The sequence below is a fragment of the Puntigrus tetrazona genome, unplaced genomic scaffold, assembly GCF_018831695.1.
Source record: "Puntigrus tetrazona isolate hp1 unplaced genomic scaffold, ASM1883169v1 S000000008, whole genome shotgun sequence".
Classification (NCBI taxonomy): domain Eukaryota; kingdom Metazoa; phylum Chordata; class Actinopteri; order Cypriniformes; family Cyprinidae; genus Puntigrus; species Puntigrus tetrazona.
The window spans coordinates 794,563-808,778 of NW_025047688.1; the positions used below are offsets into that span (position 1 = coordinate 794,563).

General features: G+C 35.8%; 2 protein-coding genes across 3 annotated transcripts; one reads left to right on the plus strand and one right to left on the minus strand.

Moving 5' to 3' along the window:
• dcaf17 (ddb1 and cul4 associated factor 17) lies at nt 1–6,820 on the minus strand. 2 transcript variants are annotated; one of them, XM_043229575.1, is made up of 14 exons: nt 6,671–6,820; nt 6,285–6,388; nt 5,830–5,920; nt 5,601–5,737; nt 3,938–4,016; nt 3,746–3,835; nt 3,299–3,406; nt 3,124–3,220; nt 2,361–2,503; nt 1,819–1,928; nt 1,539–1,626; nt 1,329–1,409; nt 410–565; nt 1–322 (listed from the first exon to the last, which is right to left on the minus strand). In XM_043229575.1, the coding sequence occupies exons 1-14, from the start codon at nt 6,818–6,820 to the stop codon at nt 203–205; spliced, it is 1,554 nt and encodes a 517-aa protein (XP_043085510.1). In that variant the 3' UTR covers nt 1–202. The 2 variants fall into 2 exon arrangements, with proteins under 2 accessions (XP_043085510.1, XP_043085511.1); XM_043229576.1 differs by lacking the exon at nt 3,299–3,406.
• Nucleotides 6,821–7,428: 608 nt separating this feature from the next.
• Nucleotides 7,429–13,523, plus strand: mettl8 (methyltransferase 8, methylcytidine). Its single transcript, XM_043229577.1, is given in 10 exon segments — nt 7,429–7,555; nt 8,380–8,471; nt 8,560–8,750; nt 8,865–8,914; nt 9,998–10,058; nt 10,895–10,974; nt 10,976–11,032; nt 11,579–11,685; nt 12,651–12,716; nt 12,842–13,523. Coding segments are annotated over 10 exon segments (1,002 nt in total). The 5' UTR covers nt 7,429–7,436; the 3' UTR covers nt 13,021–13,523.
• Nucleotides 13,524–14,216: the final 693 nt, after the last annotated feature.

Sequence of the window (14,216 nt, forward strand, 5' to 3'; positions counted from 1 at the left end):
TGTTGTTTATATGTTAAATATATATGTAAAATATATCCTGTATGTGTGTTTATTTATATGTACATGTACTGTTTAAAGTAAAGAATAATGTATTTTTGATGCGATTATTCACATTTGACAGCACTTACTACGTTTAGTTTTGTTTCTGAGAAATGCACTGTAGTTTATTGCCAATCATCCCATACAGGAATATGAAATGTGCTCATGTTTCATCCGAAGCTCGTCTCTTCATTTTATAAACATGGCAGCAGAATGAGTTATTTTTCTCCTGGACAGTGTGAATAATTGTGTCTCTATCGAAGTAAACCTCGTGACTGTAGGTCTGAAAAACAAAACACGGTTGATGTTGGGTTATGACAGATAGAGTGAACCATATCTAAAAACAGAGACATTTGTTTAAATGTCATACCACATCCCATGGCTCTTTTAGAGGAACTCTCTTCAATAAAACCCCCGTCTTATTGTCATGTAGCTGCAGATGGGCCTGTCCTTCATCTTCGGTGTGAGTGATGGCTACCACAGCCAACAGATCAAGCTCATCTTCATACTTCACCATTCTGAATGTCTAGATAAGACCATCGAGTTACTACATGCAACTAAGTCAAAGTGCTAGAAGCATCTGTGTTTGACTATATTGCATTATTCTACCTCATTTTGGCATACAAGAGCATGTTTTAAAGCGATGATACGGGTAAACATGATCAATCTGTCAACGTTTCCTCAACATCATATGTCTATATTGTATGCATGCAGGTAAGGTTGGACATACGTGCATGTCTAGCTTCATATAAAGAACTGGGTGATAACATAGCAAGGAGATAATAGCGCGAAATAGTACATTTTGTGAGTGCATTGTATGCATAAAAATATACACCCAACTTTATAAAGCTGATATATAAAGCTACCCGGAAATCGTTTTGAACTGAAGAAAGAAATGCATCGATGTATATTGTTCTATGGACCACAAGACATGTTCATACAGTCAAAGTATACTCTGATCACAAAAAACACCAACAAAAAGCAATAGTCCACACAAATTTGAACACATTTCAGCAGGTTTGTCAGTTGGTTCTCCGATGCCACTTATTTTGCTTATACCACAGTGTAAAGTAACACTACATGATCACTACATGACCCACACAACGCTGTGGAAAGAGCAGCATGGACATTCTTTTTGTGCCATATAAGTTTGGAACAATTTGATGGTGAGTAAATGATGTTTTCATTTTTGAATAAACTTGTTTAGTTCCTTAGAATTCCAAATACGCTCTGGTGCTTTAAAAAAAAAGAGCAACGCAGAAGCAGTGAAGGAGCGTGATTGCCGCTACCTCCTGCGCAGGGTCATCGTCTAACAGCTGGAATCTCCTTTTCACCGCCCGGCCTGAAGACGTCACGATCACCTGAGGAGCCTGTGGGGAACAACCGCCACTGTTTACAAAACACCCCTCTATGAGTTTAAAAATGAAGTTGTAGTATTGATATTTCTATAATATCCCATTGCTATTATAGCCGCTAACGAACCCATAGACAACATTTACTCTATTGTCTCGAGCGGCGGTGATGGAGAAGTCTGTGACTATCTCATACTTGTAGTCACATTCGCTTTCGGCCATGATCCTAAGAACACTGTAAAAGAGAAAAGTGAAAACAACATTGATAGAGAAAAGCAAAACTGGAGAAAAGTCATTTATCTACATGCTTTCTATGGTTCATAGCTTAAAAACAATACTCTCATTGTTAAAGTCATGGTTTCTCATGCGCTTGTTTAAAAGAAGACTCATGTTGTCTCTTGCTATACATGATAAGTACTGTGCTCACTTTATTGTGCTGGGCCCAGCATGCACAACTCGACCAGAGTCACCTGGGTGGAAAAAGATCCAGTCTGCTTCCAGAGAGTCGCATTTCATGTCCTGGACGCCGTTCTTAGCCTGATGTACAGATAAACTTGCATATTCAACTTCATTTGTGAACCTGGACCACAAAACCAGTCATAAGTATAGTTTTTTTGAATAAATAAGCTTTCCATTGATGTATGGTTTGTTAGGATAGGACAATATTTGGCCGAGATACAACTATTTGAAATTCTGGAACCTGAGGGTGCAAAAAAAAAAAAATCTAAATATGGAGAAAACTGCCTTTAAAGTCGTCCGAATGACGTTCTAAGCAATGCATATTACTTATCAAAAATTAAGTTTAAATTAAAATATACAAAATATCTTCATGGAACATGATCTTTACATAATATTCTAATGATTTTTGGCATAAAAGGAAAATCTATAGGTTATGAGATAAGAGATAAACCTAATATTGTTTGTAGGACTGGTTTTCCTAAGAACATCTGCAGGAATGAGAGTACTCACCAGCGCACCGTCTGTGATAGAGCAGATATGATGGGTTCCTCTGTGTCTCTTGTGGTTGGGGGTGTAGATGTAGTGCCAGGGATGACCTCCGATCTGAACTCCATTCTCAAAGTATGACATCTCAAACAATACGGGAGGACACTCTGTAGACAAGTATTGACAAGTCACATTAAAACATTAGAATAGAACAGTTTTTGGGAATATAACTACTATTACTAGTAACTTTGCTCTTCATATAAGTCATTTGAAGTTCGATATGTGCTGGGTATCCCAGATGAGGTTGAAAAGATTTCATTTCTTTGTAATTTCATTGGTAACTCGAAATGGTACAAACAAGATCTGCCTATGAGAGAAGAGCGTATTCAAAACTAGCAGAGGTCAAAGAAATGGAAATGGTCAGCATTCTCCTCTGTAAAATTTAGAGTTTGTATTTAAGAATTTACGTATTTAAGTGTATGGATAAAATGTATGGGAACTTATATATGTATTTTTTCTTTGCAATCGTCTCTATTGCTCCTAACAAAATCTAACCGTTTTCAGTTCCACACTATAAGTTGCAGACTTCATCAGCTTCCTTCAGCAAGAATTCACAGAGGTGACTATTTTATTCTATTCTATTGGATATTCCATTCTATTCATTCGGTTTCATTTTTATATTTTTCATGAACAAAAATATTTTCAGCTTTACAAACAGTGGAGGTTACTACAGTTTTACCGTTTTCTTTCTTTTTTTAAAAGCGTATACAAGATCCCAGACACCCACCATGAATGTGAATGTTGACTGGAATACCATATGGAGCTTCTCCCACGATTCCTTTCAGCTCACACCGCTGCCCCAGAGCCAACTCCTCTTTTCTAAACTGAAATGAAAAGAACACATATGATATAGTTACCAAGAAACATGGCCAATAAATCAAACAATCACAATTACGCATTACCTTATTAACAATGTACTCAAAACTGTAAAGTTTGACGTGTTTTGAGCTGTGTGATACAGCTAACACTCCCTGTGACAGCAGCACATCCATAGCAGTCTTACCAAACACCTGAACACAACACAAGACACTTAGAGGAACTCATTCAACACTGAACATGTTACAACTATCTCTGTATTTATTTTGACTGCATCTATCTATGTCTCTCTCTCTCTCTCTCTCTCTCTCTCTCTCTCTCTGAGTATACATATACACACTCATATCTCGCTCTCTCTGCATATATATATATATATATATATATATATATATATATATATATATATATATATATAAACAGCACACAGACATTTATTAAGTAAACACAAACTGTTATTTTAGATGTCTGACAACACTAATATAAAATAAATTGATAAAAATATATGCATTTGAATGTGGTAATGCAAATGTTACTTTTTTATTTATTTCCAGCATTCCTACAAGCTCCAGTGGAAAGACTTGAAAAACAGCCACACGCATGAGGATGCTATTATCAACACCAGCCTGAGGAAAAATAAATAAACAAACAAACATAAACAAATAAAGAGAGAGAGAACTGCATATGAAACAAGTATAATGCAGATATGAACCTCAGTAAAGTCTGACCTGTCTTTCCAGAGTCGTCTGTTTGCTCTGGACAGATTTGACATAAAACGTCTCCTGTGAGGAGTCCCAATCTAAAGATCTGTTAACAAACTAATATTAGTACAACAAAAACACATTCCACACAATCTGTCAAAAGTAGTTTCAGTAGTTTTAGCTATTTTAGGAGGATATCTGTAGGTGCAGGTGGCTATTACTGTGCATAAGTATTAGGCAACTTAAATATATACCCATTTCAATTATTTATTTTCACCAGTGAAACCAATATAACATCTCAACATTCACAAATATACATTTCTGACATTCAAAAATAAAACCAAAACAAATCAGTGACCAATATAGCCTCCTTTCTTTGCAAGGACACTCAAAAGCCTGCCATCCATGGATTCTGTCAGTGTTTTGATCTGTTCACCATCAACCACAGCCTCCCAGACACTGTTCAGAGAGGTGTACCGTTTTCCCTCCTTGTAAATCTCACATTTCATGATGGACCACAGGTTCACTATGGGGTTCAGATCAGGTGAACAAGGAGGCCAAGTCATTAGTTTTTCTTCTTTTAGACCCTTTCTTGCCAGCCATGCTGTGGAGTACTTGGAGTGATGGAGCCCTGTCCTGCATAAGAATCATGTTTTTCTTGAAGAATGCAGACTTCTTCCTGTACCACTGCTTGAAGAAGGTGTCTTCCAGAAACTGACAGTAGGACTGGGAGTTGAGCTTGACTCCATCCTCAACCCACAAGGCCCCACAAGCTCATCTTTGATGATACCAGCCCAAAGCAGTACTCCACCTCCACCTCGCTGGCGTCTGAGTCGGACTGGAGCTCTCTGCCCTTTAACGAAGACTCACTCTCATTTCATCAGTCCATAAAACCTTAGAAAAATCATTCTTGAGATATTTCTTGGCCCAGTCTTGACGTTTCAGCTTGTGTGTCTTGTTCAGTGGTGGTCGTTTTTCAGCCTTTATTTCAGCCAGTATTGCACACCTCGTGCTTTTGGGCACTCCAGTGATGTTGCAGCTCTGAAATGGTGGCAAAACTGGTGGCAAGTGGCATCTTGGCAGCTGCACGCTTGACTTTTCTCAGTTCACGGGCAGTTATTTTGCGCCTTGGTTTTTCCACACTTCTTGCGACCCTGTTGACTATTTTGAATGAAACGCTTGACTGTTCGATGAGCACGCTTCAGAAGCTTGGCAATTTTAAGAGTGCTGCATCCCTCTGCAAGATATCTCACTATTCTTGACTTTTCGGAGCCTGTCAAGTCCTTCTTTTGACCCATTTTGCCAAAGTATTAGGAAGTTGCCTAATAATTATGCACACCTGATATAGGGTGTTGATGTCATTAGACCACACCCCTTCTCATTACTGAGACGCACATCACCTAACATGCTTAATTGGTAGTAGGCTTGGAGTAAGACAACATGCATAAAGAGGATGATGTGGTCAAAATACTCATTTGCCTAATAATTCTGCACTTCCTGTATTACAACAGGTAAAGACACACAGATAGACAGAAGACACACAGATAGTACATAGACAGGCAGAAGATAGATAAACAAACAGACAGACAGCCAGCCAGACAGACACACAGATAGACAGAGGGCACACAATCAGGCAGAGGACACACAAATACAGAAGACACACAGACAGACAGATAAATAGATAGATAACCTGAATTTGAAATGCGAGGAAAGGTAGACCCGCTCTAGTGTTTCTCCTGTGTCAGCTGAGAGCCGACATAACCAGTTTTGGGCCGTCAGGACCAGCAAACATGATTTTTGGTCTGAAGCGTTTGGCAGAACTCTGTCCTGCAAAATGATCAGTTACATACCCAGTTAAAGCAGGATATTTTATTTGCATATGCAAATGTGAATGATGTGCAGCAGCCGATCAAACTCACTAGAGGGCACTGGCATAATAAAGCATCTTCGATCTTCTCTGTTTTGGGAGCTTTGGGGAGCTCATACAGCTGTTTTGGCTCAGGCAGAAGGCTGTGGTATTTAATAAATGTGAACCATATTAATAGATTTCATACAGCAGCGTCAGACAAAATTATTAACGCTTTACAATAAGGTGTGATTTGTTATTGTTATTTAATGTATATTAACTAACATGAAGTATCAACGAACTGTATAATTTTACAGAATTGTATAACATTGGTTAATGTTTAATTCACAGCACATTGACTGATATTAAAATACACAACATCTGATCTTAAAAATGCATTAGTAAATACAAACATTGACCAAGCTCAACAAATGCTGTACTACTGCACATGGTTAGTTCATTTTAACTAATGTTTCTAAAAAAGGTCTTAAAAATATAATAACAACAATATCAGATTATGTAGTTTACCTGCTGTAACAACACCTGTAATTATCAAAGTAAATCCGTCCACTTTCATAGGAGATGAGGGACTTGGAAGTCTTGCTCCAAACCTTTGTGAATTCTGCACCATCCTATAAAGTCATGACATTACAAATAGTAGACGTAGAAAGAAATATTTTATTTGATTCAACATAAAAGATATTATACATACACGTTTAGGCTACAATAGCCTAAAATAAACTATAGAAGATAAAAAAAGATAATCATCTTATAACAATAAATAATTCTAAATACAAAGTCAAAAAAACTCATACAGGCGCCCCGATATCTTGAAATTGAGGGCATAACTGTATATATGGAGCTGTCAATGTTTCAAATTTATGAAAATATGTTTGAAATATAGTAATGCTCACTTGGAGAATGATGTTCCTGAGGATCTTAAGGTTTGTTCCCAGTAATCTGCCGGTGTCATTGGCGCAGGATCCACTGGATCTTGAACTCAGGAGAGAGCAGCTGTTTCTACTGGGGCGCGTGCACGCACATGCAGACGGGAGCGCGCACATTGGGGACGACGCTACTTACACCATTCACACAAAACACACCGACTAACACAAAACCAAGCGGAATAATCTCGAGAAATGGCATCTACGTAAGTGCTGGGTGAAGTCTTTTTTTATTTAAGGGCCCTGCGATCATTTTAGTGTCGCTCAAATTCATATTAACGTTAGTGTTGTACAAACCACAGCAGCTGAAGCTAACATTAACGGACGTACTGGCGGACATGTGCGTCTTAGTCTTAACATAAATCAAATATAAGCAGATACATTCAGTGTTGTGCTTTATAATTCAACGTGTGTTTCAGTAGACATTTTTTGATACTAAGCTAATTGGTAACCGCTAACGTATGCGTTATTTATTTATCTTCATATCAAGCATTTCCAAAACGTGGTAGAGTTACAAAATAAATTGCGCGCGGAAATCTTACAATTGTCTCCCGCTGGTAGTGTTTTTACTCTTGCTTTGAAACGCTTTACCGCTCGCATGCGTTTACAAAAACTTCCGGTTGTGCGTCACCTGAAGCGGTCCGGCCGCTGTTTCCGGCTGGATGTAGTTCAGTACTTCACAGTGACGGTCACAATGAGTAGTGATTAACTGATGTGCTCAGATGAGTGTGCAGTGATGAGGGGCTTCTTGGGGCTGACCGTCCGTGCTGTGAGGCAGTACAGCGGAAGACCACCCGCGCCGCTGGGAGCAAGAATCCTCTCCAACCCCGAACACGTCTTCCAGCATAACACGTGGTACAGGCACTTGAGTTCTATCAGAAAGCGTGGAATACAGTGCGCGCGCTTACAGTTATGTATTATATCGCAGGAAGTGGGAAAATAGAAACAAGAAATTAGTCAAAACAAAATGTATTTACAAAAAGCTAAAGTTACAGTTTTGAGTACATTGTTAATAAGGTAACGCATTCTAAAAGTAAAAACAATTAAGATACTATATATAATTGTATTTGAATAAAAACAATTAATAGTAATTGTGTGAATTAATATAATAATTATTATAAATATATAAATAATATATTTTTAACAAAATGTTCCAAGTTCTTAAATGTGATGTTAAAAATGATGCAGATACAAGGTAATTAAATTCCTAAAATAACTCCCCTTAATTTATTAATATCTGTTGCTTTTTGCAACATGCTTTAAAAAAAAAAAAAAAAAAGTCTCCTATTGAAAATGATGAGCGTGCATCTAAAGTTTTTTATCAAGCAAGATTGGACAAAAATGAGTATCCTCATTTTTCAAACAGTTACACATTGTTATTACATTTTTTTTGGAGTGTGTTGCGGCCATCAAAATCAGTTCCAGTGTTTAATTGTATCTTTCATTGTCCTTTTTTTATTAAACAAAGCTTTAAAAAAAAAGCAAACCACAGATTCTTTTATTATAGATCCTTTTAAATTTTATTGCATTGTACAAAATATCCAAACTTGAATTGGGGTTGTAAAATCAGCTCTCAGACAGGAAACGGCTACCATTGTTCACTTAAAGGAGCCGGCTCATAGAGACCAGTGAGTAAAAATAAAATAAATAAAATAGAATACACATGTGCTGTGCTCCAGGGATCACGTGCAGTGGACAGAGGAGGAGACGGAGAAAGCCCGGCAAAGAGCAGAGGAGAACTCTAAAGAGAAGATTCCTATAGAAGAGCAATGTCAGGATTCAAAACCCTACACTCAGTTAATACATGCCCCCTATTAATGGTTGCCAGCTTGATGCCTTGGTGTTTTCTCTCCCATCAGCCAAATATGACACAGAAGCTCATAAGTACTGGGAACGATTTTATGAGATGCACCAGCAGAAGTTCTTCAAAAACCGAAACTGGCTCTTTAATGAATTCCCGGAGCTCCTCCCTCCAGACGCCGCAGGGATGTGCAGCCCGGAGCATGTGGAGGCATTCCCTGGACAACACGCTGCTTTCAGGATACTGGAGGTATTACAGCCTCCGCTCGGTCACTCACCAACAGCGTATTTACTGTCACAATCACTCGGGCTGTGTTGAACACTACAGGTTTGGGATCGTTTGACTCTGACTTGTTTTTTGCAGGTGGGCTGTGGTGCAGGTAACAGTGTGTTTCCCATCATCAGCTCCATCAGGTAGGAGCGCCATCTTCAGAAGAAACGTTTTATTACTAAGAGAAGTAACGCGTGGGGTCAGTAGAATTTGAGAAAGATGTTTTGAATCCTTGCTTGCCAAGGGATCGAAAAAACTGTAAAAACGGTCTAATATGCTGATTTACTGCTCAGGAGACATTTCCGATTAATATCACTGTCGAAAACAGTTGTGCTAATATAATCTAATATAATTAACATTTTTATTTTTTGTTTATTTATTGTTCTTGTGGAAACCGTGATGCACTTTTCTTGATTCTTCAATAAATGGAAACTTCAGAAAAAACAGCAGTAGAACAAAATATTTTGTGACAATTTTTTTTTTTTATGTCTGTGTTTTTACGTACACTACCAGTCAAGTTTTCAACAGTAGGTAATTTTTTTTGAAGAAGTTTTTTTCTGTTCACCAAGACTGTGTTTATCTTACATCTTAAGTAATATTGTGAAATATTTTACTATTTAAAATAACAGATTTTTTTATTTCAATATATGTTAATTGCGTAGTTTATATGCAATTATATGTAATTTATTCTAGTGATAAAATTAGAATTTTCAGCATCAGTCCTACTTCTTTTTTCGATTAATACTTTCATTTAGCAGGGATGCTTTAAATTCATCAAAAGTGATAATACAGACATTTATAATGTCGCACATGATTTCTGTTTCAGATAAATGTTATTCTCCTTAACTTGCTATTCATCAAAGAAGCCTGGAAAAAATCTACTTGGCTGTATAATAAATAATGATTTTTCAGCAAATCAGCATATTAGAAAGATCTTGTGGCACTGAAGATTGGAGTAACGATGCTAAAAATTCAGCTTTGAAATTACAAGAATAAATTACATTCTATAATGTATTCAAATAGGAAACGGTTATTTTACGTTTTTGCAAACAAACTCGTGCTCGGTGAGCAGAAGAGGCTTCTTTTACTTTTCACTGTTTGGTAAATATTTGTATAATAAGCAGGATATTGTACAGTCATTAATGTTCAAACAGAGGCTTATCCCATGCATATTAACTTCTGAGATGAAAGTCAATAGAAACTCTGGTGTATTGGTGTATTTGTAGGGGCAGTAAGGCGTTTCTGTACTGCTGTGACTTCTCATCCCGAGCTATTGAGCTCATCCAGGTAAATGACAGTCACCTGTCCCTTCTGCTCAGTGCATAATTATATCTGCCACCTTTACATCAAACAGAGCCCACACACATCCCACATTTACATTTCCCAAAGCCTTTGAGAATGGATAAAGACTGGGAGGGCAACATATCCTCTTCTCCATTCATATTAATGACGGCTGATCAGTCGTGTGGGAGTTTGGCTCTGCCTCCCGGTGCTCGATGCTTTTTGGTATGCAGAGACCTTCATCAAATGCCAACAGCAGAACATATTGAATAGTGGGGGAAGTGACATCCACTGCATGACGACAACAGGGTTTCTGGTCCATCGATATATGCTTGATTTTGAGTAGCAACTAATTAGGCTTTAAAAAGCGTACTAATATTTTTACATTAAGAATAGCACTCCAGTGTAGGCTTTTTTTTTTAAAGAAATGTATTGAACAAGGACAGCTTAAATTTATTAGAAGTTATATATATGTGTGTGTGTGTGTGTGTGTGTGTGTGTATAGATAGCATTGAAATACTATTGCATATTATATGCTTGGACTGAATTTAATTTATACTAGTGTTAATATAAAAAAGAATAGGGTTCATTTATTTGCTTGTTTGTTTATATTTTGAGCTGAAATATTACATGGACATTTCATTGTGGCGATTCACCCTAAAAGTAACGATTTAATGCATTCAAAAAGTAATTAAAGCAACTGGCGTGTCATTATCATTCCCATGTATTTCTGTAAATAAATGGTCCTCCGCTTTCATCTTGAAATAAATGGAACTTCTGTGATAAAATGTCCGGAGTGCAACTCCACGAAGGAGTCATTTGAGGATGTTTCCCCCTCACAGGAGCACCCAGACTATGACCCTGCGGTGTGTCACGCATTTGTGCAGGACATTTGTGACACAACCTCCCCGTTTCCCTTCCCCTGAGAGTCTGGACATTATTCTGGTGGTCTTTGTGCTCTCTGCCATCCACCCAGCACGGTAATAAAGGTCATATGCTCTCACACACACACGTTCGTTATGTTAACACTGTAACACACTTGGCCTGTCCTCAGCGTCCATTACTGCTGTCTCGCTTCCCATGTTATGCGCTTCAGTCAAACCCTATTGCGTCATGTATTTAACAACTTATAATGAATATATGTTTTATTTATTTGTTATGCATATATATTATCTGGGCGTGCACTATATTTCATGGCATTATTGAAAAATCCGGATGCAGTACTTATAATTGCCAGGGCATCTCTGTTTTTTTTTTTTTTTGCATTAACATAGAGACTAGAACCATTAAAATAAACTATAACTAAAATAACTATATAGATCAAATCTAAAAATGAAAACGAATTCAAAAAGCTATAATTCTGTTCAGTTATATTAAATGTGATCAAATTTGTCTGTACAAATTATACGGATGACTTGTTTCATTCAAACTCACCTGATGCCACGTGATTGCTTTATAACCTCTGTGCGATTAATAAAAGATTAATCAGCTTAAAACACTTCTAACCTCTTGGTTTCCTTCAGCAGAGCTCGAGACGTTGTGAAGGCTTTGGCTGGATTCCTGAAGCCGGGGGGAATCATGCTGTTCAAAGACTACGGCAGATACGATCTGTCACAACTAAGATTTAAAAAAGGTGATTGTCTCTGAATTCATTAAACTCTGGGGCCATCTTTTCACTTGTCATATGTCAAGCTTTGAAAACCTTTTGAAAACCTGAAATTGTATAAATGTGCACAGTACCCACTTTTCCCTTTCACGCTCTGAATCTTCACATTAGCATTTTGACTTGTCTCTTGTATATTTTCAGCTACACCGACGAGTTTAATTAACTCGCACTGGGTATCATTTAGCATTATATTTAATATTTTTACATTTAAGTGCATTATTACAGTGATACAGTTTTACCTGATATTCAGATCATCGGTACCATCATTATAAAATCATTATTTGCTTTTGGAAATATTAAATGAATGTGTTAAAGGAATAGTTAACCCAAAAATTCAAATTACAGCATATTTTATATACTTTATCTTCTATAAGACAAACAAAGTCAGAGTTTAAAAAAAATTATCCTGGCTCTTTCAAGGTGAACTATTCTTTTAAGCAAACAAAGAGAAAAAAATGTAAAGAATTATTATATAATTATATAATTATATAATATATATATATATATATATATATATATATATATATATATATATATATATATATATATATATATATATATATATATACACATTATATATATAATATACACATTATTTATATAATATACACATTATTTATATATAATAATAAAATACATAATATATATAAAAAATACTATAATATATATATATATATATATATATATATATATATATATATATATATATATATATATATATATATATATATATATATATATATATATATACATTTATTTATTTATATATATATATATATATATAATAAAATACATAATATATATTATATAATACACAATAAATATATATATATATATTATTATTAATTATTGTTTTCTTATTTTTAAAATCCATTCCTAATATTCTTGTAATAGTTAAACTTGGTTGCCTGATTCTTGACCACTTTCTGCAGGTCAGTGTTTGTCTGAAAACTTCTATACGCGCCAGGACGGAACCTGCGTGTATTTCTTCACAAAAGGTAGAACCGTTTCAGGCCATTTTTATATACTGTTAAACTCCTTGCATATTACATTTGGATCGCATCCAGCTTTCGGCTTGTACAAACACCTACTATTCCTGCTGAATGTCCCGATCTCTGTACAGATGAGGTCCACCATTTGTTTTCTAATGCCGGTTTGGAGGAGCTTCAGAATCTGGAAGACAGAAGACTGCAGGTAAACAGAGTAAAGAAGCTGGTAATGCACAGAGTGTGGATACAGAGCAAATACAGGAAGCCTCGTCTGACTTCAGCGGCAGACTCGGATCTGGAAGAACTGGGCTAAGGGCCTTGAACACAAAGTCCTGTCGGGATTAGAAGGACAGTTCCTTTGTGACAAACTTCAGTTATAGCAAATGATGGAGATAACGTAGCGAAAACATCAAGAAAGCTATTTTTAGGTTTGTTTTTTTTTTTAACTTTTAACTTAATGTTCCACTATTTGCCGTTGTTAGGTTGCAATAAATTACAATGAATGCATTTTGTTGTAGTACGTTATTAATTAATGAAGTGAATTAAAATCACTGGGGTCTTGAAAGTCAGAAAGAAAGAGAGTTACTTGAATTAAATTCATGATAATTAATCACTAAAATGATGTTATTCTCATGACAATGCCAGTTCGCTCCTTGAAGCTTCCCAAAAGATTTGATTTTATTTGTTATTCAAACACGTATTTGCTCTGGCTTTTATTGAATGGTTTGTAATACGGTATATTTATGTTTTTATTTGTAATGTTTTACATGTTTGCATAATTTTATATTTTCAAATAAATTCATTTGTTAAATATTTCTTTGACATCTATTTCACAATCATTAAATGTGTTTCTTGTATTCAGAATACGCAGTTTTGGGAAGCTTTGGAAAAGTAGTGTAACTATTTTAATTACTTCAAAGTAATATACCTTACTTTTCAGTGACTTTGTTTTGTCTCAATCCTGCCTTATTTTGTTCAACCCTTTGTAATCTGTGACATTTTCATAAGTAACTGTACTGTGATTATACATTTTTTCTCAGTAACTGTGACAAATTACAGTAACGTTTGTTTCGGGTAACACTTTATTTTAAGGTATCCTTGTTATAATTCAGTAAACCCCTAACCCTATCCCTGAATGTAATTACACTGTAACAAGAACATCTTAAAACAAAGTGTAACTTTATAATTTTGCAATTAGGTTATGCAATTTCATAGTTGCTCCTATATAACCTCACTATATGTTATCGTCTGCAAAGTTGGGAGAAGTTATTTTTACTTTTAATAGTACAATATCGCATTACTCCATAAAAAAGTTACTAATTATGTTACTTATGTAAAGTAATGTGTTACTAGCAATGCAAGGCTTGCTTGTTTGTTTTTAATATTGAAAAAAAATCTAATCTTGTAATAGCCCTTTCACCACAAAGGTGAAATGTATGCTCCTCAGTGTAAATGTAAATTTACGTCTGTGTTCGCATTTGACTGTTTTTATTGATTTTGAGGAATACT

Coding starts and splice junctions, on each gene's coding strand:
- dcaf17 (XM_043229575.1), bottom strand. CDS start 6,820: ATGTGCGCGCTCCCGTCTGCATGTGCGTGCACGCGCCCCAGTAGAAAC. Junction 3,221..3,298: donor TTGAGTACATTGTTAATAAG/GTAATGCGTAAT, acceptor TTTTCATTTCAG/TTTAGAAAAGAGGAGTTGGC. Junction 1,929..2,360: donor CTATCACAGACGGTGCGCTG/GTGAGTACTCTC, acceptor TCTGTACATCAG/GCTAAGAACGGCGTCCAGGA.